Source organism: Arachis duranensis, chromosome 4 (assembly GCF_000817695.3).
Source record: "Arachis duranensis cultivar V14167 chromosome 4, aradu.V14167.gnm2.J7QH, whole genome shotgun sequence".
Lineage (NCBI taxonomy): Eukaryota > Viridiplantae > Streptophyta > Magnoliopsida > Fabales > Fabaceae > Arachis > Arachis duranensis.
In genome coordinates, this window is record NC_029775.3 from 114,989,066 (window position 1) to 115,010,855 (window position 21,790).

Consider the following 21,790-nt stretch of genomic DNA (forward strand, 5'->3'; position numbering starts at 1 on the left):
TATTTTTTTAAAATAATTCAAAAAATCTTTTTTAAACAAACTCATCCAAATAATCCTTAGAGACTTTTCCTCCAAAAATAAAATGTTAAATGCTTTTCATTCAACTCCACAAATGTTATGGTCAAATTATTTTACCAAAAATCTTACGGTAATTTAAATTATTTAGTAATTAGGTTAATTAGGTGATTTAGTTTAATTGGATTAATTTAAATAATTTAGGTTAATTAAATTAATTTAGTTTTGAAATGAGAAGAAAGGCTAAATTTTTTTATAACAACTTTATTCTTACACATATCATGCTAGTGCAAGAGGTAATTAAATACCCCACATTTCAACTGTTACAACACTCTGAAACTCTAAAAGGCTTAATTAAGATTTTTTTTATCAATACAACTTTGCAATAATCTTTGACGAGGGACTATGAATTTCCATGTAATTAACAAACTCATCTATATATTTTTGGTGTAACTCCTTGTCCCCAAAGATCTTGCTCATTTTCTCAGCATGATTTCTATAAATCTTTCCTTCATCATCTTCTGACATCACTGATCTCAATGCCTTAGCCAATGAATCTCTAGTGAACTTCCCATCAACTTCATTTCTTGGCACTTTTATTCCCACCATTTTCTCTTCCATAAGTCTAGCAACTAAACCTTGTTCATTTTGAAAAGGTAACATGATAAGTGGACATCCAAATTGAAGAGACCCAATCACAGAACTCCAACCAGAATGACTCAAGAATCCTCCAACAGATTTGTGTGCTAATATCTTTAACTGTGGAACCCAATTAGTCCATATAATCCCACGTTTTGTCTCCATTAAACTACTTACATCTAGACTACTATTTTGCTTCTTCAGAACCCAGAAAAAGGGAAAGCCAGATAGCTCTAATCCCATAGCTATCTCAGTGAATTCTTCATCCTTTAGTGCCACTTCACTTCCAAATGCTACATAAATCACTGACCTTTCTTCTTGTTCATCCAACCACTTAAGGATTGTGTTCCAATTTTCATCATATTTACTGTCTTCATTATTGAATAAGTATAATGAAGGTGGCAATAACCCAACTGGAATAACCGGTTTCCTGCATTGATTTTGAAGAACTTTTATGGATTCAGCTTCAATCTCCATGCAAGTTCTTACAGCTACAACATCAACACCACCAAGTACTTGATAGTGTCTGAACATATCTGAAACACCAGATTCATTCTCTTCATCGTGGTCTTCAGACATTGTTTTGTTCTCATAATGTTGAAGAACTACTTTGTTAGAAGGATCATCATCAAAGGAAGGTTTATCATTTGACTTTAGCCCAAAGCTGTTTATGAAAGAAAAACCAAGCGCAGAAAAGATACAAAAGAAAATGCATGAGATACCAAGGTTAGAGCATATTGGTGGTAACCAAAAAGGTGCAAAGTCATATATGAGCCAATGAGGAGTGGAATTCTCTAGAAACTTAGCCAAAGGCTGTTGAAGGCCATCAAAGGCTTTCTTGAGGTATGGAACTATGTGTTGTGGAATATCCATAGTAGCCTCAGCGTTTTGAGGGAGGTTTTCTACATGAGGCAACGAAAGTTCTATGAGTTCCACAAGAGGTTGTAAATTTGGTGGTAGTTTAGGGAGGCGTTTGATGTTTGTAGGTGTGGAAATGAATGAAACTTTGTGACCCTTTTGAGCTATGTGTTTTGCAAGCTCAAAGTATGGAATTATGTGACCAAAAGCAAGCCATGGAAACACAGCAATGTGAAGCTTTTTGGGTTGGTCAGCCATGGTGATAATATATAGTAGGGTGTAGGTTTACTTGTTTAGTGTTATTAGGTTCATTTGTATATAACTATATATATATAGAGGGAATGAAATCAATTGATGTGCAACTTGATTAAAATAGGGACACAGAACTATGAAGAGCATGTGGCTGAAATAGTAGTGATTGTTCCTCAAGACCTCAACAATTGCATGTGTTTTTACTATTGCTTTTTGTTTTTTTTACAAAATCATAATTATAAAAATAAAAATAGAAAAATAAAATAAAAAGTAAAAACAAACCAAATACATTTTTAAGTTTTATTTTTTTATAATTTTTTAAATTGATAACTTTATATTTCTTTAGAATATATGGTAGTTAAATATTAATAACAATGAAAAATGTTTGACAGTCATAAAAAGTCATACAAAACTTTTTTTTGTTTTATTTAATGTATGTATTTTCTTATTTTGTATTTTTTAATTATTATTAAAATAAATTTCCAATTTTAAATGTAGTAAACATATATAATTATAGATATATGATGTTATATATTTATAATTATAAATATTAAATTAAATAAAATAATTGTGTTATTATCTTCTTAATATTATTTGTAACAATAATAGTAGTGGGGTAAAAATAATTTAATTAACTAAAACAAATCGTTCTAAATATGCATAAATGGATTGAAAGTCATGTAAAATACAATCCTAAATCAAATATCAATTTTTTAGTGGGTTAACCACCAATTTCGTACCTAAAAGATTTAGTCGTTGACAAAAAATTTTTTTAAAAGATATTATCGACTAAATAACCCTTGAATAATTTGATAATACGACAAAAAGAATCAATAAATATTATATTTTTTTATAAGTAACAAACAAACTTTCATTTTTAGCAAACAGTTTATCAATTAAATCTAAATTTTTTTAACAATATTTGAATAAATATTTGAATAAATATTTAGATGGTAAAAAAAATCAGAACAAAAATATAATCTCTAAAATTTTTATTTTTTATAAAAATATAGTCATTTATAATAAAAAAATTATTTTTTAATTATTATTAAAATAAATAACCAATTTAAAATGTAATAAACATATATAATTATAGATGTATGATGTTATATATTTATAATTACAAATGTTAAATTAAATAAAATAATTTTAATTTGTGTTATTGTCTTTTTAATATTATCCGTAACAATAATACTAGTGGGGTAAGAACAATTTAATTAACTAAAAAACGTTCTAAATATGCATGAAAGGCATGTAAGATACAACACTAAATTAAATATCAATTTTGTACTATAACTTTATTAGTGTTTAAAATATTAATTAACTAATTAATTAAATTAGAAATACAGCAATACACTATTCATTTGAGCAATAAGTCGCAGATGTGAGATGTGTGACTGTAAACCACGCTATATACTTATATGAATGCGAGATTTTAACCAGTAGAGTGTTTAATTTAAGGTTAAAAATTAACTTTTAGAAATATTACATTTGAAAAATACTATACTCGGTACTAATAAAATCTTGTTTGTTAGTACTATAAATTGTTGAAAATTATTTTTAATATTTTTAAAAATAATATACGGATATATTTGTTTTATTATATGCATTTTTTAGGGTATAATAAATAATTTCATATGTTGATTTTTATTCTCTTAACATAAAAATATTAATACCTACTTTCCAGAGTGAGAATAAAAATTTTATATTTGTAGCAAGAAAATATTTGTGGGTTAAATTAAAAATTCTCAAAGAAACACATTTTTTAGTGAGCTTAATTATATTTATTATTATTGGTACACATGCATATAAACCTCATAATATTTTTTTCAGCCATCAAAAGATTTTGCCGGTAATTATTAAAATTGTCACTAAATAATGGACGAACGTATATTAGATATATTGTATTTAACTTTTATATAAATAAATAAAAAAATGATGGAGTGAGACGGACATATATTTTTACAATCAAAACTCTAAAGAGATAATCTTTTTAAATAACAGATTTTTTTTTAAATTAACACAGAAATTTATGAACCTAATACAAAAATAGAGACTTTGATATACATATAAGTTTTTTTTGACATACAAGCTAAGTTTATATAACTAAGTTTATATAAGTCAATCCAAACTCAATAAAAATAACTCTTAATTTAAAGAGCGTATAAACGCGTACGTTTTCAAGTTTGAATAATGCAAAATGAGAAACACTTTTTCTTTAATGTTTGTATTCTACGTTCTTCCTCCTGCTCTTTCTCCTTCTTTTTCTTCTTCTCCTTCTTATTTGTATTTCTCCTCATTTTTTTTTACATTCCTTCTTCTTCGTGTTTTCATCCTCATAGTGATTCTTTTTATTGTTATTATTATTGTTGCATTTTTTCTTCTTCTTTTTTCTATTAATTTTACAACATTATGTATTTTTTTCTTTATTTGATTTTTTCTCCGAAATTAGAAGATGAGGAAGAAGAAACAGTAGAAGATGAGAAGGAGGAAGATGGAGAATTTTGAATTATGCAGAACTCAGAATAAAAATACACTCAAATATCTTTGTATTACATTTAAATATCTTCGTGTTACACTCAAATTTGCTGCAAATACAGAAAAATATTTCCTCTAATACTGCATTTTTTTCTTCTTTTTTTCTTATTTCTTTCTTTTTTTAGTTAAATAAATATAAGTTCATCCTCTTCCAAATAATTTTGCAACATTATGTGTTTTTTCTTCTTTTTTGTTTGATTTTTTTTTGTTTTTATGCTTATTAAGAGAGTAAAACAAGAAGAAACTCGAGAAGGTAAAACAAAAAAGAAAAAGATGAATAAGAAAAAAAGAAAAAGAAGATGGTGATGATAATAAAAAAAAAGAAAAAATAGTAGAAGATGAGAAAGATGAAGAGGAAGAGTTTTAAATTATGCAGAACTTATCAGAATAAAAATACACCCAAATATCTTCGTGTTACACCCAAATATCTTTATGTTACACCCAAATTTACTGCAAATACAGAAAAATATTTCTTCTAATGCTGTATTTTTTTCTTCTTTTTTTCTTATTTCTTTCTTTCTTTTAGTTAAATAAATGTAAGTTCATTCTCTTCCAAGTAATTTTGTAACATTGTGTTTCTTCTTCTTCTTTGTGTGATTTTTTTGTTTTTATTCTTGTTAAGAGAGTAAAACAAGAAAAAACTTAAGAAGATAAAACAAAAAGAAAAAGATGAATAAGAAAAAAAGAAGAAGAAGATGGTGATGGTGATGATGATAAAAAAAGAAGCAGCAGAAGATGAGAAGGAGGAAGAGGAAGAGTTTTGAATTATACAAAACTTATTAGAATAAAAATACATCCAAATATCTTCGTGTTATACCTAAATATTTTCGTGTTACACCCAAATTTGTTGCAAATACAGAAAAATATTTTCTCTAATGCTACATTTTTTCTTTTGAATTGAACCACACCTCAACTGCTTGATTGGATTCAAAACAATAAAAGGAGGAGAGGAAATTCCAATAAAAAAAGAAGAAAGAAGAGGAAGAGAAAAAAGAAGTGGTGTTGATGACGACGATAACGAAGAAGAACGTGCAATAATAACACAAAACGTGTGAATATAAATGACTTCTAAAGACTTGTATGAAAAAAATGCTTGTATGTGAAGAATAATTCATAAAAATGTCTTATAACTAACACATAATGTTGTGCATTTAGCTAAATTTTATAAAGTAAGAAAATTTTAGTTGAAAATATAAAAATTTTAACTTTTCAATGCATTTATTTTATATTCATTAAATAAAAATATTTAAAAGTTTTTACTAATGATAACTTTATTATGTGTTGTTAGAGAATATGTTAGCTAAATTTTATTTGTTAAAAAAAAAACACATTTAATTAAAAAAATAAGCATACAATGTTTTTTTTTATAATAACACAAATAATATAGCCGAAGAAAAAAAAAAAAGAAGAGAATCATAAATGAACTCTTAAATACATTAAGACATAATAGAAATATTGTTAACCCCTAACTAATGTTAGGTCCATGGATTTCCAAAAAATCAACAAATTCATCTATGTACTTTTGATGCAGCTCCTTCTTCCCAAATATCTTGACCTTCTTCTCCTCTGCATGGCTTCTACAACTCTTTCCTTCCTCTTCCAACATCATAGTTCTCAATGCCTTGGCTATGGAATATCTTGTGAATTTTCCGTCATTTTCATTTCTTTCCACTTTTACCCCTACTTTTATTCCTTCCACAACCATAGCATTCAATTCTTGCTCCCTTGAGAAGGGCAACAAAATAAGTGGACAACCAAATTCAAGAGACTCTATTATGGAACTCCAACCACAATGACTCAAAAACCCTCCAATAGACTTATGTGCTAATATTTTTAATTGTGGTACCCAATTATTCCATATAATTCCACGTTTATTATTTGTCTCCATTGAACTACTGACATCGTTATTAGGACTATTTTTCCGTTTTAGAGCCCAAAAAAATGGACAATTAGATAATTCTAATCCCATAGCTATCTCATTGAATTCTTCATCACTTAGTTTAACCTCACTTCCAAATGCTACATAAATCACTGACCCTTTTTCTTGTTTATCTAACCACTTAAGAATTTTGGGCCAATTTTCATCCTTGTCATCATTGTTGTTGTCTTCATCATTACTTTGTGGTGAAGGTGGCAATAACCCAACCGGAATAACTGGTTTCTTGCATACACGTTCAAGATTCTTTAGAGACTCACCTTCAACCTCCGTGCAACTTCTTATAGCGACGGCGGCGGCTCCGACGACGATTTCTTGGAGTCTGAATGCATCCGTGACCCCAGATTCATTTTGTTGACTTAGGAAGTCATACAAAGGCTTAGCTATTTCTTCAATGGAGTTGCTATGTGCCCTTATTAGAACGGAATCTAAAATGCAATATTTAACAAATGCACAAAAGATAGAAAAGAAAATGCATGAGATACCAAGGTTAGAACATATTGGTGGTAACCAAAAAGGTGCAAAGTCATATAAGAGCCAATGAGGAGTGGAACTCTCTAGAAACTTAGTCAAAGGTCCTTGAAGACCATCAAAAGCTTTCTTAAGGTATGGTACTATGTGGTGTGGAACATCCAAAGTTGATTCTGCATTTTGAGGGAGATTTTCTACTTGGGGCAATGGAAGTTCTATGAACTCCAAAAAAGGTTGCAAATTTGAAGGTAGTTTAGGGAGGCGTTTGATGTTTGTAGGTGTGGAAATGAATGAAACTTTGTGACCCTTTTGAGCTATGAGTTTTGCAAGCTCATAGAATGGAATTATGTGACCAAAAGCAAGCCATGGAAACATAGCAACGTGAAGCTTCTTGTTATTGATAGCTTGTTCAGCCATGGTGATAATGGTAGTTGTCTTTGTAACAAATATAGTTAATTATTTATAGACCGGGTTAACTACCAAAAATGTGTCTGAATTATTCAAACAAAATGTACCTAAATTTTACTATCAACAAAAATACTTTTAAATAATTTAAAAATACAATTATAATATTTAACAGTAACTTTATATTTTAAAAAAATGTCTTAGAAATTGAATTTTAATGTAATTTTTTACAAACATAATTAAAAAAGATATTATTATTCTTAAAATTTGGTGATTTATTTTTAAGTATATATTTTTTTTGATTTTTTAAAATATTATTAGTTGTTAACAAAAAAATTACAAAAAAATATATACTCAACGAAAAATTACCAAATTTTAAGAATAATAATATCTTATTTTTTAATCATGCTTGCAAAAAATTGCATCAAAATTCAATCTCTAGTATATTTTTTGATAAATATATATTTAATGTTAGATAATCTCGTAAAAAAACTAACATTAAATATGTATTTTTCAAAAAATACATTAGCAATTGAATTTTGATGTAATTTTTTGTAAACATTATTATAAAAATGAGATATTATTATTCTTAAAATTTGGTGATTTTTGTTATATATATATTATTTTATGATTTTTTAAAAGTATTATTGGTTATTAACAAAAAAAATTATAAAAAAATATATACTTACAAAAAAATTACCAATTTTTATGTATAATAATATCTTATTTTTATAATTATACTTGTAAAAAATTACATCAAAATTTAATTTTTAAAGTATTTTTTGAAAATATATATGTTAAATATTATTGTTGTGTTTTTATATTATTTAAAGATATTTTTGTTAATAATAAAATTTGAGTATATTTTTATTAGCGTTTGTGTAATTTAAGAGTGTTTTTGGTGGTTAACTTTTATAGACCACATAGTTACACGTCACCACATTAAAGATTCAATAATTGTATATGTTCCATGTCCATTATTAGTTAAAAAATGTTATTTGGACGTTAAAATTAATAATTAAAATATTATTATTATATTTTTTTCTTAATTCTATTTATTGCGAGTATGTGGCCCACAAATTAAATTATTATAAGGTCTTACATTTTTGTAGCAGATATTTGATAATAAATATATTCTCATTCTTATTTTAATAATCTGTTCTTTTATAAATTTATGTAAAAATACAGTATAACAAATTATGAGCAATGATATGTAAAATTACATCATCAAAAATTATAATAGAAATAACAATATTACTTTTGTTGTCTTTTTTTTGATTCAGCGTTGTTCCATAAGCTTATTGTGGTTTTTTAGAACATAAAATTAGAGTCGGCAAAATTAGTTAATTAATTTTTTTTGTTTATCCATTTAAACGACTGAATTTTGCTTTTAAAATAAAGTCTACTTATTCATTGAGGACTATTGCTCTATTATTCTAAGAGGCTCCGCCACTGCTGAAATAGGAATAAAGGTGCTTCTGTACATATTTATTTGATTAAAAATATTATTGATATATTAAAATTAATTATTAAAATAAATTATTGTATATATATAGTTTAATTTATTTTTAATATATATTATATGAAAAAGTATCTTAAGAAATATTAATGCATAGCCTTCGAGCATTTCGCGTGGAACGCATGGGAGGATAAAAAAAATATCCATCCGTACTGTACTAGAAGATATCATTGAACATTATTGTGAAGGAAAATTGTATTGATAAAATGTCTTGAGCTTTTTAGACTTTGAGAGTGCTGTAATAATTGAAGTGTAGGGTCAGATCACCTACCAATCTTATTAGACTTCAATATTTGAAGGGAGGAAAGACAGACAGACTTTTCAAACTTCTTGCACTTTGGATTCTTCCTGAAGACTACAATAATTTAGTGAAAAACAATTGGTGTAAGTAAGGAGATCTCATCTTTAACATCAATATTTTTACTGAACAAGTTAAAGTGTGAAATAAGGAGGTCATTTTTAAGAAGCAAAAAATCATGTTTAGATTTGATGGTGTCAACTAGAATTTATCCTTCACCAGTAATCCTTTTCTAAAAAAATTCCAAAAAAACTTATGAAAGGCGAAGTGATTATTGTCCAAAAGGAGAGTTACTAACATCAGATGTCCAAATGTAAGGTTATTAATTTTGAAGATAAAAAGTCAGTATTTTTACCAAAAAATAAATGGCAGAAGAAGGAAAAATATATGGTCAAAACTCTAAAGAATAGTGAGGGTGAATGGACAGAGAATGTAGATTTGTAGAAGAATTAAAGGATCTAGAAGTATTTTTTTTTAAATCTCTTTATGCCCCTTTATAATTATAATTCGGTGCTTACAAATTTTTTTGTTGATGAATGGTAGATTTCCTAGATTATCTGAAGCAGACCTAGACCTCTTCAATAGTAATATTAGTCGTGAAAAGATTAAACATGCAGTTTTTAGCATGGGCAGTTGGAAGGCATTAGGAAAGAATGGTCTCCCAACAAAATTCTTCCAACACTCATGAAATATTGTGGCTGATTCCGTTATTAATTGGGTGCAAATGATTTTTCGGAACCCAAAAGAAATTGCCAGAGTGAATCAGACCCTAATTTCTATCATTCATAAAGTTCCTTCACCAGAGAATTATGCTCACTTCAAGCTTATCAGTCTTTGTAATGTTTATTATAAGATTGTTACAAAGGTTATTGTTGAGAAGTTAAAACCTCATCTAAATTATATTGTCTTTAACACTCAAGAAAGTTTTATATTAGGTAGAGTTAGTGCTGACAACATTTTAGTAGCTCAGAAGTGATCCACACTATGAGGACTAGAAGAAGTGGCAAAGGTCTCATGGCCATTAAAATCAACCTAGAGAAGGCTTATGATCGTCTAAGTTGGAGGTTCATTATGGAGACCCTATGTGACATAGGCATCCCAGAGAATTTAATCAATGTTATTCATCATTGCATCTCTTCCCCCTCTATGAACCTTTTTTGGAATGATTCCCCTTCTGAGGATTTAAATCCGACAAGAGGCATAAGATAGGGAGATCCCTTATCTCCTTATCTCTTTGTTTTGTGCATTGAAAAGCTTTCACATTTGATAACATCTCTTATTGATAACAAAAAAATAGAAATCGATTAAGCTATCTAGGAATGGACCTCATTTATCTCATTTATGTTTTGCATATGACCTTGTTTTGTTTGCACAAGCAAGTAAAGATCAAGTAAGAGTTATTAAAGAAGCTCTCAACACGTTTTGTGAAGCATCCGGTCAGAAAGTCAGTTTAAACAAGTTGTGCGTATTTTTTTCTAAAAATATTAACCACATTATATTAAAGAGAAATTTAGTAGAGAACTTGGTATTCCTCTGACAAGCAATTTTGGAAAGAACCTCGTCATCCCTCTCATCCATGAGAAGCGTGGAAGGATCTATTTTCAACCTATCCTAGACAAGATGCAAGCTAAGCTTTCGAGTTGGAATCTGCCTACTCTCTCTTTGGCGGGCAGATGCACGCTTGTTCAATCAGTGCTTTCTACAATTTTAAGTTATACTATGCAAACCATGAAGATGCCTAAAGAAGTCTGCAATCAAATTGATAAAATCTGTAGAGATTTTCTATGGGGGTCGAATGAGAAGGAGAAAAAATTCACTTAATCAACTGGGACACTGTTTGCAAGCCGAAAGAGTTAGGAGGTTTGGGTTTACGTAAAGCTCAAGAATCGAATAATCTTTTTCTTATGAAGCTGGCTTGGGGTTTAATTCATGATGGCCAAGTTTTATGGGTGAAGGTGATGAAATCCAAATATGGGTGTGGAGACAACCTCATTCCTAAGGTAATGAACAGGACCAATTGCTCTAATGCTTGAAAAGGAATTGTGAAAGTTCGGAATCAATTTCAAAGAAATCTAATATGGCGTATAGGAGATGAGAAAAGCATTAAATTTTGGACAGCTCATTGGATTCCAGGAATTGCTAATTTTAGTGAACTGCCCCTTATTCAAATTGATGAGCACATAAAAGATGATACGTTGGATAGCTATGCTACAATTGATGGATGTTGGGATTGGGTGAAGATCTCCAGATCTGTCCCAAAAGAGGTTACCAACCTGATTCGCACTATGAAAATGCCTCACTCCTCTCTTGGCCCAGACTTTATTTGTTGGCTACCAGACCCGCAAAGTAAATTTTCTATCAAATCAGCCTAGAATGCTATATATGTGGATGATGATGAACCTTGTTGGATTTATAAAACTTGCTGAAAAACCTAGAGTTTCTCAAAGACTGAGAATATTCTCTTGGTTATTATGTCATAATGTCCTGCTAACTAATGTTAAGAGAAGAAATAGAGGACTTATAGACAACGGAAACTGTCCGAGATGCATTGATCACGAAGAAAGTTTGCTCTATGTGCTTAGGGGTTGTCCTTTAGCCCAAAGCAGTTGGATCAGCAGCCTGAATAGAGACTATCAGAAACATTTTTCTAGCCAAACTCTCCAAGACTGGCTATATGAAAATATAAACAGAGTCTCTCCATCTAATAGTGGGACTTCATGGCCTACTTTTTTCTTACCACCTCCAACATAATTTCGGGAAGGAGGAATGACTTGATTTTTAGACAAGAGAACACTCCATATCAGCAAGTTGCTCAGGAAATTAAGGTAATAACTAAAAATTACCATGATATTCTTGCTCTTACTGAGAAGAGCAATGACATCCTCCAAACTTCTCGCTCTGTTCTAATAGGATGGAAACCGCTAGATGAAGGATGGTACAAGGTCAATGTCGACGGCTTAGTTCTTCAAGCAAGGGATTCAGATGCGTGTGGCGGGCTAATTAGAGATTCTAATGGTATAGTTGTGGCAGGATTCATGATGAACATTGGGATAGTCACTATTACGGCTGCAGATTTATGGGCCATATACTTAGGTTTTAAGATTGTCATTGAAATGGGTTTCAAGAAAGTAAGGATGGAGACGGATTATACCTGTGTAGTGAAGCTGCTGCAGAATAGCTCAACCCCCCTTCATAGCTGCATCTCCCTTATTCGAGCCATTAAAGATCTCCAAGCTAACCCCGGAGATTTCAGTGTTAACCACATTTTCAGAGAGGCCAACTTTAGTGTAGATGCTCTGGCGAAGAACGCCCACAATCTCCTTATGGGTGTTCATCGTTTCATCACTCCGCCCTCTTTTCTTTCCCCCTTACTGGATGGTGATAAAAGGAAAGTCATGTTTGCTAAAATTTTAAGAGCTTAATTTGTTTTGTTTTGGTCCTTGGAGCCCCTTGTTTTATCCAAAAAAAAGAATAAAGTTTTCCAAAAATTTTGCCTGTATAGGTATAGGATGCGTATGTTGTATGTTTATCTTCGTAAATATATGATGTTTGCTGTTTTGGCAAATTATTGGCCTGCCCTCATTCATGTTTACATTGACAATGATTATTTATTTATTTATTTTGGTTAAAATTGATGATGACTTTATTATTGAGAAGGAATATTGATCTAACCTACATGGTGAAAAAGAATGTCATCAATCAACAGCATAGTTTGAATGAGGTTCTTCTTCAATCAACCGATACATTAGCACAAAAAACCCCAGTGATAGATAATCAAATACATTATAAACACTTCATTAAACATTTATCTATCAGTACATATCGGGTAAATGAATTAACTTTTGGATATTCAGACCTTGCAAGTCATGCTAGGATGAAAAGAGCAGTAAAACGAGCTCAGCAAAAAATACTAATGTAACAAAGTGTTTGGAATAGGACTTTAAACAGCTAATCAAACAGAGCAGACAATGTAACACTCTATCACACAGAGATTTATGCTTAAGTTGTAAAACAGAGGTGGTGTGGTATTACGACCTCTAAAAATAAAATATATACAGATAGTAATGGAAAGGATATAATATATGAGGAGCCTTGAAGAATAGGTAAAGCAAAATCGCAAAATTAAAAGCGCAACGCTCAGAAATAACGTAACTTGCGTACGAAAAAATTAAGGTTCATAAACATATATATACAGAAAGTAAGAACAGAGAGAACAAAGGGTCAAGAGTACAAGATAACAAGCTGCTAACTCAACCTATGAAACTAAGGCTAGCCAGATATATATTTGTTAGAAGAGTATGTACATATAGTCATATATAAGCTATACACCAAAATAAAGTCCCCAAAAGATCCACTTCGCTGCAGAGCTCCAAACACCTAGTGAGGTGCCTCTCGACCTGCATCTGAAAACACAGAATATTTATATGGAATGAGAACCGGGAGTTCTCAGCATGGTAAAGGTACCACGTACATAAGATATAAGGCCTTGGGAATGCCAGATGCAATCTTAGAACACCGACACTCAGATTATAAAACTTAAAGGGCTAAAACAGAAATCATAAACAAGTGGTCTTCTAAGGATTCCTAAACCTAACTAAAACTTAACTAGAACACTAAATCCCTCCACCTTTCCTCCGCTCCTCCATGTCCGGTGAATTTGCACAGACAGACAAGTAGACAATGGCAAACATAAGTAGAATACAAGTAATATAGATAGCAAGTATAACAATTAGCATATTATAATCAATTAGGCATTTCCAATTAATGCACAAGCAAACAATTCAAACAATATGCACATGATGTATATCTGTCCTATGGCTGATGAGTCTCATATGTTGGTTATCAAGCCAACCCAACAAGTCCGACCGTTAAACCTTGGACTATCCCCCGACGCACATCCCTAAGAGAGTATGCATAACTTTTTCTCATTTATATATAATTGCTCAATGGGAAAACATTCCCGGGAATTTATAAGTGTTCGGTCACCCTTACGTCGTAGGGTCAACAGAGTGTCGAGTCTCAACCTGGAACACGTGGTGGTAAGCCACGGCACTTTACCCAGAAAAACTTGTATCTCAGATAATTGAATGCATAAGCCAATAAACATTCATAATCATTCATAATAATTACACAATCATTCTTTATAGCCATGGCATCACATATACTTCAGTTTTCTGCATTTTTCATACTTAATTCATCATTTTTCAACCATACTTCACCCCCAAGTTACCACCTCTTCCTAGTTTCTTCTCATTACTAGGCATACTATTAAGATCTAGGGCTAAAAGAATGAAAACAGAGGTTTAGAGGTTTGAAATTAAGCTTTAAAACACAAAATTCATGTTTGCTGAAACAAGGGTCACTCGTATGCATGGGAGTGCAATTTGCCCATCACGCGTACGCTGGACAGAACCAATTGTCTGCGTATGAAGCCCCATGCTCACGTGCGCAAGGGTCTCTTTTGCCCATGATGCGTACGCATTGCTTCGTCCGCGCATGCATACATGCCAAACAGAGATGACCCTTCGCGTATGGAGGGGTATGCGTACGCATACACTGCAGTTTGATAAAAAAAATGGCTAAGTCTGCATAATTTTAATTTTACATATCGAACTTCTGACACGCATAACTTTCTCGTTTTAAATTATTTTTCATCCATTCTTCGATCGGCGTAAACTTCACTGACTCAATTTTCAATTCCAATTACAACATACCAATTACAACACCCCAACATACCAATATATAAAATCAACACCCCAATATACCAATTACAACATCACAACCACCACAAGTTACCATATACAACCATTCCTCAATTTTAAACAACCATATGCATAATTTCTCAACAATGTCAATAAAATCATCAATATACCACCACCCATTCTTATTTATTCATATCACCATCGTTAACTCATCACCTACAACCTAGTATCATCATAAGCAATAGTCATCCAACAAATACTCAATCAATAACAACATTATCATCAAAAGCACTAAGCATTCAACATACTCATGCGTTCCAACCTATCCTATGGTCATCTAACCTAAGTTTTCACAAGACATTATATATTAAATACGATAAACCAAAATCATACCTTAATCGATTTCCACGTATAACCTGAAACACTACCAAAAGGCACCAAACACAGCCCCAAAGATCCAAAATCTCCAAAGCAATGACACCCAAACTCCACCAAATCTCCAATGTTTACAACCAAGTTAATTCACATTTCCACACACACATAATATATATATATATATATATATCCAAAACTTAATACCCAACACACAAAATCAGTGAATTAGCTAGAGTTCTAGAATTCTCACCTTATCCAAGCACCAAAGAAACAGGATTGAACGTTTTTATCAAGCTAATTAAATCCTATAACATCAAAGAGCCAAAATCTCAACACCACTATATTTAATTTCAAAAATTTTGGAGAAGGAGAGGCTGAGAACGAGAATGAAGGTTCCTTACCAATTTATGCAGCGGGTTTTATAGAGCTCGGCCGCAAGCGGTGCGGGCGTGCGGCGATCAGAGTCCGAAGTGAAAAGATATGGTGATTTGAAGTGGAATCAAGGGTTTAAAATCTTCTCTTCTTTTCTCTTGGCTTGTTTTAGCATTTCTAAATGGAGAAGAAGATGGACTCTTCTTAAGTTATTGGGTTGATGGATTAGACCTTGACCCAACTTGATCCGTTTAGTTTAATTTTATATCAAATTTTTTAAATTATTATTAAATTTTTTTATTTTAATTAGCTCTACAACATAATCAAGCAGCAACATCACTAATATTAATATCAACAATTGCGAAAGAAGAGTTACTGGTGGCCTCATTTATGAAATGGTCTAACAGCTAATGTGCTTGCCTCTTTTAGAATCAGACTTGCTGCTATAGTCAACCACATGAGATTAGAACAATCCTGCAAAGGGAGGCATTCTGGCAGCAAAGGAGGCAACGAATCAACTAACAAGCGTGAGACTGAGAACAGACAGATGGGTACTTATCTATTCTCGGGAGCGATAACAGTGGGTATCGTCTCAACCAGCTTCATAGGCAATGTGGCAATCGATACCAACAGGCTGAAAACTTTCCAAGCATCACAGAAAACGGTAACTCAATGCATGATGCAAGTTTGGACAGTTCTCATATAGAAGCACGCGAAACCTATCGGATCGTCGACGCAACCAACCGCTCTGAGCTCCGACTAGCAGCGATGATGGCAAAGGGCGAGCATGTGATTCTGCGGTGGAGAATGACCGAACAAGCAGATTGTTTTGAAGGCGAAGAAAGTGGCAGGCCAGAATCGGCCTCTTCAGCGCGGCTACGACGGGGATCCATGCTCCACGATCGGTTTCGATCCAGCCACGAAACGGGTTGGGGGAGAGGAGGAGCGACTTGGCGGAATGATGAACATGAGTGGTAGCTCGGATTCAAAGCAAGAAAACCTAGCGCAAGTGGGTTAAGACCAGTAGCGGAACTTGAAACAAATTTTTGGGAGAGTCATGATAGAAAATAATTGTCAAAAAGTTTTTGACATGAACCCATTTAAGATAAACTCGTCTAATTTTATCTCTCTGATTTGGATGATATTGTCAAATTTAAAGTCGTTTTCAAGGTCTCGTTCCAAAAAATTAAGGTCAAACTCGTCATATGTAACTTTTGAACTTTTGAAGGTTGTATCTCACTTTCTTCGTGATTCATTAAAGTAGAAGAACTATCTATAGGTGTTGATATTGTAAAAATTATATGTTCTCCTTTTTAAATATTAGCCTTCTTCTTAAAAAATGTATCAATTCTTTGATTTTTTATTATTATTTTATATAAAAATTGGAATATATATCTTATAGAATATGTAAAGAAGTTAGAAAGACAAATATTAAAATTTATAATATTTATTGAATTTTTTTTATCAATTTATATAAATACAATAATATTAATACTTATTGAATATTCTATTATTTTTTATCATATAAAAAATTAAATTAAATAAATAGTAAAATATAAAATAATATTAAATTAAATAAATAAAAATATCTAATTTTTTATATTTGAACTTAAAAATAGAGAGAGTGTTGCTTATTGAATTTATTGAGTACTTTAAATCATAGTAAAATATGTAAACCAATTGAACTATTTTTTATCTTTTAAAAAAATATTACTAATTTTTTTATAAAAAGTTTGGGACCATGCCCCCGTCTGATCCACCACTGGTTAAGACAACAGTTTAAGATCCATGGAACGGTAACGGTGTTCTTCCTCTGAGCGACAATGGCATCTCTGGTGGAGCTAGACCTTGGTCACGCATCTTTTCCATCGGGTCAGAATGGTTGTCGGGTTGGGCTGAATCCGGCTCGTATGGCCTAATACAAAAAGAAATTACTTATACTAATTGATTACTGATTAAGTGATTATAAATGATACCGACTATTGTGATACTTGGAGGTTGTTGAATTTATATAACCAAAAAAAGTGACAGGAGAGAGTGCTACTGCATGCCATCATGCCATGTATAAAAAAAATTTCTCCATGAATATATATAAATATATATGAGCAATGCTACATGCTAGGTCCGAGCAACATTTGTGATTGGTAACCATTAATTAGCCATTAATGATGATTTGATGATGTGAAATTTCATCCAATGATTTACGTTACATACTGATCAAAATACAATAAAATTGCTGACTCCTAAATTTTTTCAATATATATATGGGAATAAATAATTGATTTATTATCATTGTATATTATTATTATCTAAAACAAAATGAAAAGCACACTTGAATTTGAATTTTTTTACAATATTTAATGTAAAATTAAAGTTTTTATAGCAAAATTGTCAGTTTTTTATTATATTAGTTTAAAATAATTTGAAACATTTTTTACAACACATTAAATAATACATTATTTATTTATATCTATTTTATGCCGGTGTAGTTCCTCTACACAATATATAATTATTCAAGTTATACCGATAAACTTAAGGTTTAATTTAATAAATTATTCGTATTAATCAATTTTAAAATTATTTGACGTGGAAACAAAGCATTCATTATTTTTTATAAAAGGACACTCAGATAAAGACGTTTAAAACGTCTTTTTTTAAAGATGTTTTTATATTGTATTTTAATTGGTTTCTGTATAATTTATTCGGCGTTCCTCATCATATATTATTAAATTCCTCAAAAGATTTTCTTTTTAAAAACAATAAAAAGCATTTAATTTGGAATATAACAAAAAAGTAATAGATTATATAAAGCCGGATAAATCAGATAAGATAAGATAACTATCATAAGCTATATAAAGGAGAGCCAGAGACCCTTAGGTACAAGCTCATTCTTCATACTTTATACCTTTCAGATTGCGGAGTATCTTTGCAGATTCCACCACCCCGGCCACTCCAAGAAGACGATCCGACAACCGTTGCAAGTCCCTGATCCTACAACCACTAACAACAATGGTTCTCGAGATCAGCATTGAACCCAGCATGATCACCGAAGTCAAGACTTACGACCTCACTTCCCGCCATTATCCTTACACCGTTTATGCCGACGACGAACGCATCCTCTGCATCAACACCACCTCTTCCCAAACGCTCTCCAAGTGGCTCACCAACCTCCTCAAGTCCACTCCTAAAAACACCCCGGTCATCGTGGGCGTAACCGCCGAGCACCAATTTACCAAGTACACCAAGCGCAGCGTCAAGGACCACGGCTACGACTTTATCTCCCTCTGCATTGGCTCTCACTGCCTCCTCTACCCTCTTCTCCAACAAGCCTACTCTTATAAAGCGAAGCAAAACCCTAGGCCCCTCTGCGACTTCTTCGCCAACCCTAGGGTTATCGCGGTGGGAATGGAGATCGAAAAGGTGAAGGCAAAGCTGGAGAAGCACCACGGGATCGAGCTGAAGAAGGCGTTGAACCTTAGGGCGATGGCGGTGGAAGGGATGAAGGAGGTAGGGGAGAAGGTGGATCTGTGGCGGTACAATCTTGACAAGTTGGCGAAGACAATGCTGGGGAAGCACTTTGACGTGGTGAGGCCGGAAGAGAAGTTGGACTGGTACGATGAAGAAAGCTCGTGCTGTTATTACAATGTGTATACGGATGAGAAGACAATGTTCATCACCATTGATACTTATCTTTGCTACCTCATTGGTTTCGAGCTGCATGGTATGATCCATGGACATGAAGCGGGTAAGAGTCAAGATTCTAGTAAGTCCAAAAAGAAGGTTAACAAGAAGAAGAACTCATGAGGTGCCTTTGATTTCTAAGATTAGTAATGAGGTAATGCATGCATAGTTTGATTAGACTTTAGAGTAGTATATGACCGTGATTCTATCCTTGTTAATGATAGTAACTTTTACCCTTTCAATTGTTATCTGGATTTGGATATAGATTTTTATCATGGAGGTCACTCAAATAAAGACGCCTAAAACGTCTTTTTTTTAAAGATGTTTTCATATTGTGTTTTAATTGGTTTCTGTATAATTTATTTGGTATTCTTCATCACATATTATTAAATTCCTCAAAAAATTTTCTTTCCAAAAACAATAAAAAAATATTTAATTTAGATTAAAATAAAAAAGATAATAGATTAACATCATATATATATATAACAAGCTAAAACCTCTTAAAATTTAGTCACAAAAAAAATTTCTTAAAATTTTTATAAATAAAAAAATAATTAATTTTTATTCGTACAATATATAAAATAATTACTATATTATTATTATATTATAGATTAATATTTACTAATTTAATTTTTTTTATTTTTAATATAAGCATTAGAAATAAATAAAATTTTTATAACTAAATGTAGTGTAACAAAATATATATAATATTAATTTGTTCTTAAAAAATTCTAAAAAAATAATTTCTTTCATTTTAGTAAAATAACTATTTATTAAAGTAGACAAATTAATTATTTTCTTCTCATATACAATTTTTTTAAGATATAAAAGTAATTAATTAGGACATTGGTTAAGATCATTAAAGTCACTATTTCATTAAATTTTTAATTTAAAGAAAAATCCTAGTTAATTTTCGTATAGAAATTTTGAATTTGAAAACATTGATAAAAATTATGTTGAATTTTGATTTATTTGACTCTCCTTTAAATTAATCACTACATAAGTTAAAGTTCTATTTTGAAGTTATATTCGAGCTTTAATCTGATTTTTAAAGTTTCAATTTACTTAGTTTGATTTTTTAACTTAGGCATTCATGACTGATATTAGGGTTTTAAGTGTTTAGTCAAAAAAATAAGGTAAAAAAAATTTCAATTGTCACATCAAATAGTCGCTAGAATGTATAATATAGCAGTCGTTAGTCCATCTCAGCATGTCGTTAACGATTTTGTGAGACAGTGACAAAAATAAGATTAGGAACCAATGTGAGTCATAACTATTAAGTTGGGAGACTAAATTGAGTAAATCAAAAATTTTTGAAATTAGATTGAAACATAGTTGTTAGAACCGAACCAGTGATCGAACCGGTTAAGTTACTGGTTCACTGGTTTATTGGTTCAACCGATAAATCACTAGTTGGACCGATAAAATCGGTCTCACATAAATATAAAATATAAAATAGTTAAAAACTTAAAATTAAAATCTGAAATACATATCTTCACTAACATTTTATGAAGAATCAAGTCTCAACTTCTAAACATAACTAATATAAAAAAAACCATAAAATTTTAATACTACAATAGTATCTTATTTTGACACAATAAAAAAATAATTAATTCACAAAACCTATCATCTAACTATAATATCAGTAGATTTTAATACTAACATCAAAACAAATAACCTTAATCACAATACTAGCAATAAAATAGATCAAGTAAATTAATAAATTTTTAGTGAAATTTATATCTATATTAATAATGGTATATAATTAAAATATAATTAATTTTAAAAATAGAAAAAACAAAAATTAAATTAAATTAGATATTTATGTATACTATATAATTAGTATTTGTCAAATATAATACTTAGAAGTGCAATGGCTAAATGGCAAGTAGAGGTTGTTTTTGCTTCAAGGTTCTTGGTTCGAGACTTTGTGGAGACATTTTAAAAAATTTTTCAAGTAGACCAGTTCGGTTAGACCAGTTTGCACCAGTTCTTACCGGTTCACACCGGTTTTATTTCTTAAACGGTCAAACCAGCTGATCCAGTTTGATTTTTACAACTATGGATTGAAATATGAACATAATTTCAGAGACCAACAAGTATTATCTCTTTGTTGACAATTAAGTTGTTTTAATGGTAATTAAGATCTAATAATGGTTTATAATAAAAGAAGCATTCTTTTGCAATACTGAACCTATAGTAGTAGTTAGGTGTTCATAGATTAGATCATATTCATATAAATCCAGAGTATTTATCCGTATCTGATCTGTAATTTGAGGATGTGATCTGATCTGTAATTGGATTGGATCGAATCGGATCCACACTCTAATAAAATAGAAGTAAATATGTTTAAAAAAGTAAGCAAAAAAATTATTGACTTTTTTTTTATAAAAATAAAATTTTTTAATATTTTTTATTTTATGGATATATTTGATATATGATCCAAACATAAAAAGTGCGAATATCAAATTTGATCTAATGAGTTTAGTGCGGATTGGATCGAAATTTCAACCATATCCCATCTGTAAACACCCCTAGCAATAATAACTAAAAAATTATGATGATTATATTTTTAACTAAGATGAAGTGCCAAAAAAGTACTAAATACAAGAACATTTAATCAAATATTAAAAGACAATTTTACTTTAAAACAATTGGACTTTTTTTGCTCTTATATATATATAATGTAATAATAATAATAATATGATAATTGTTTTATATAATTGTTT

General features: G+C 30.7%; 3 protein-coding genes across 3 annotated transcripts; 1 reads left to right on the forward strand and 2 right to left on the reverse strand.

Moving 5' to 3' along the window:
• Positions 1-384: 384 nt before the first annotated feature.
• LOC107486403 (putative UDP-rhamnose:rhamnosyltransferase 1) lies at positions 385-1,770 on the reverse strand. The gene has a single exon (XM_016106936.3). The coding sequence runs from the start codon at positions 1,768-1,770 to the stop codon at positions 385-387; it is 1,386 nt and encodes a 461-aa protein (XP_015962422.1).
• Positions 1,771-5,718: 3,948 nt separating this feature from the next.
• Positions 5,719-7,131, reverse strand: LOC107486767 (putative UDP-rhamnose:rhamnosyltransferase 1). The gene has a single exon (XM_016107345.3). It carries the CDS (start codon positions 7,124-7,126, stop codon positions 5,768-5,770), a length of 1,359 nt encoding a protein of 452 aa, XP_015962831.1. The 5' UTR covers positions 7,127-7,131; the 3' UTR covers positions 5,719-5,767.
• Positions 7,132-18,389: 11,258 nt separating this feature from the next.
• On the forward strand, positions 18,390-19,184 carry LOC107486330 (uncharacterized). Its single transcript, XM_016106875.1, has one exon. It carries the CDS (start codon positions 18,390-18,392, stop codon positions 19,182-19,184), a length of 795 nt encoding a protein of 264 aa, XP_015962361.1.
• Positions 19,185-21,790: the final 2,606 nt, after the last annotated feature.

Coding starts and splice junctions, on each gene's coding strand:
- LOC107486330 (XM_016106875.1), top strand. CDS start 18,390: ATGGTTCTCGAGATCAGCATTGAACCCAGCATGATCACCGAAGTCAAG.
- LOC107486403 (XM_016106936.3), bottom strand. CDS start 1,770: ATGGCTGACCAACCCAAAAAGCTTCACATTGCTGTGTTTCCATGGCTT.
- LOC107486767 (XM_016107345.3), bottom strand. CDS start 7,126: ATGGCTGAACAAGCTATCAATAACAAGAAGCTTCACGTTGCTATGTTT.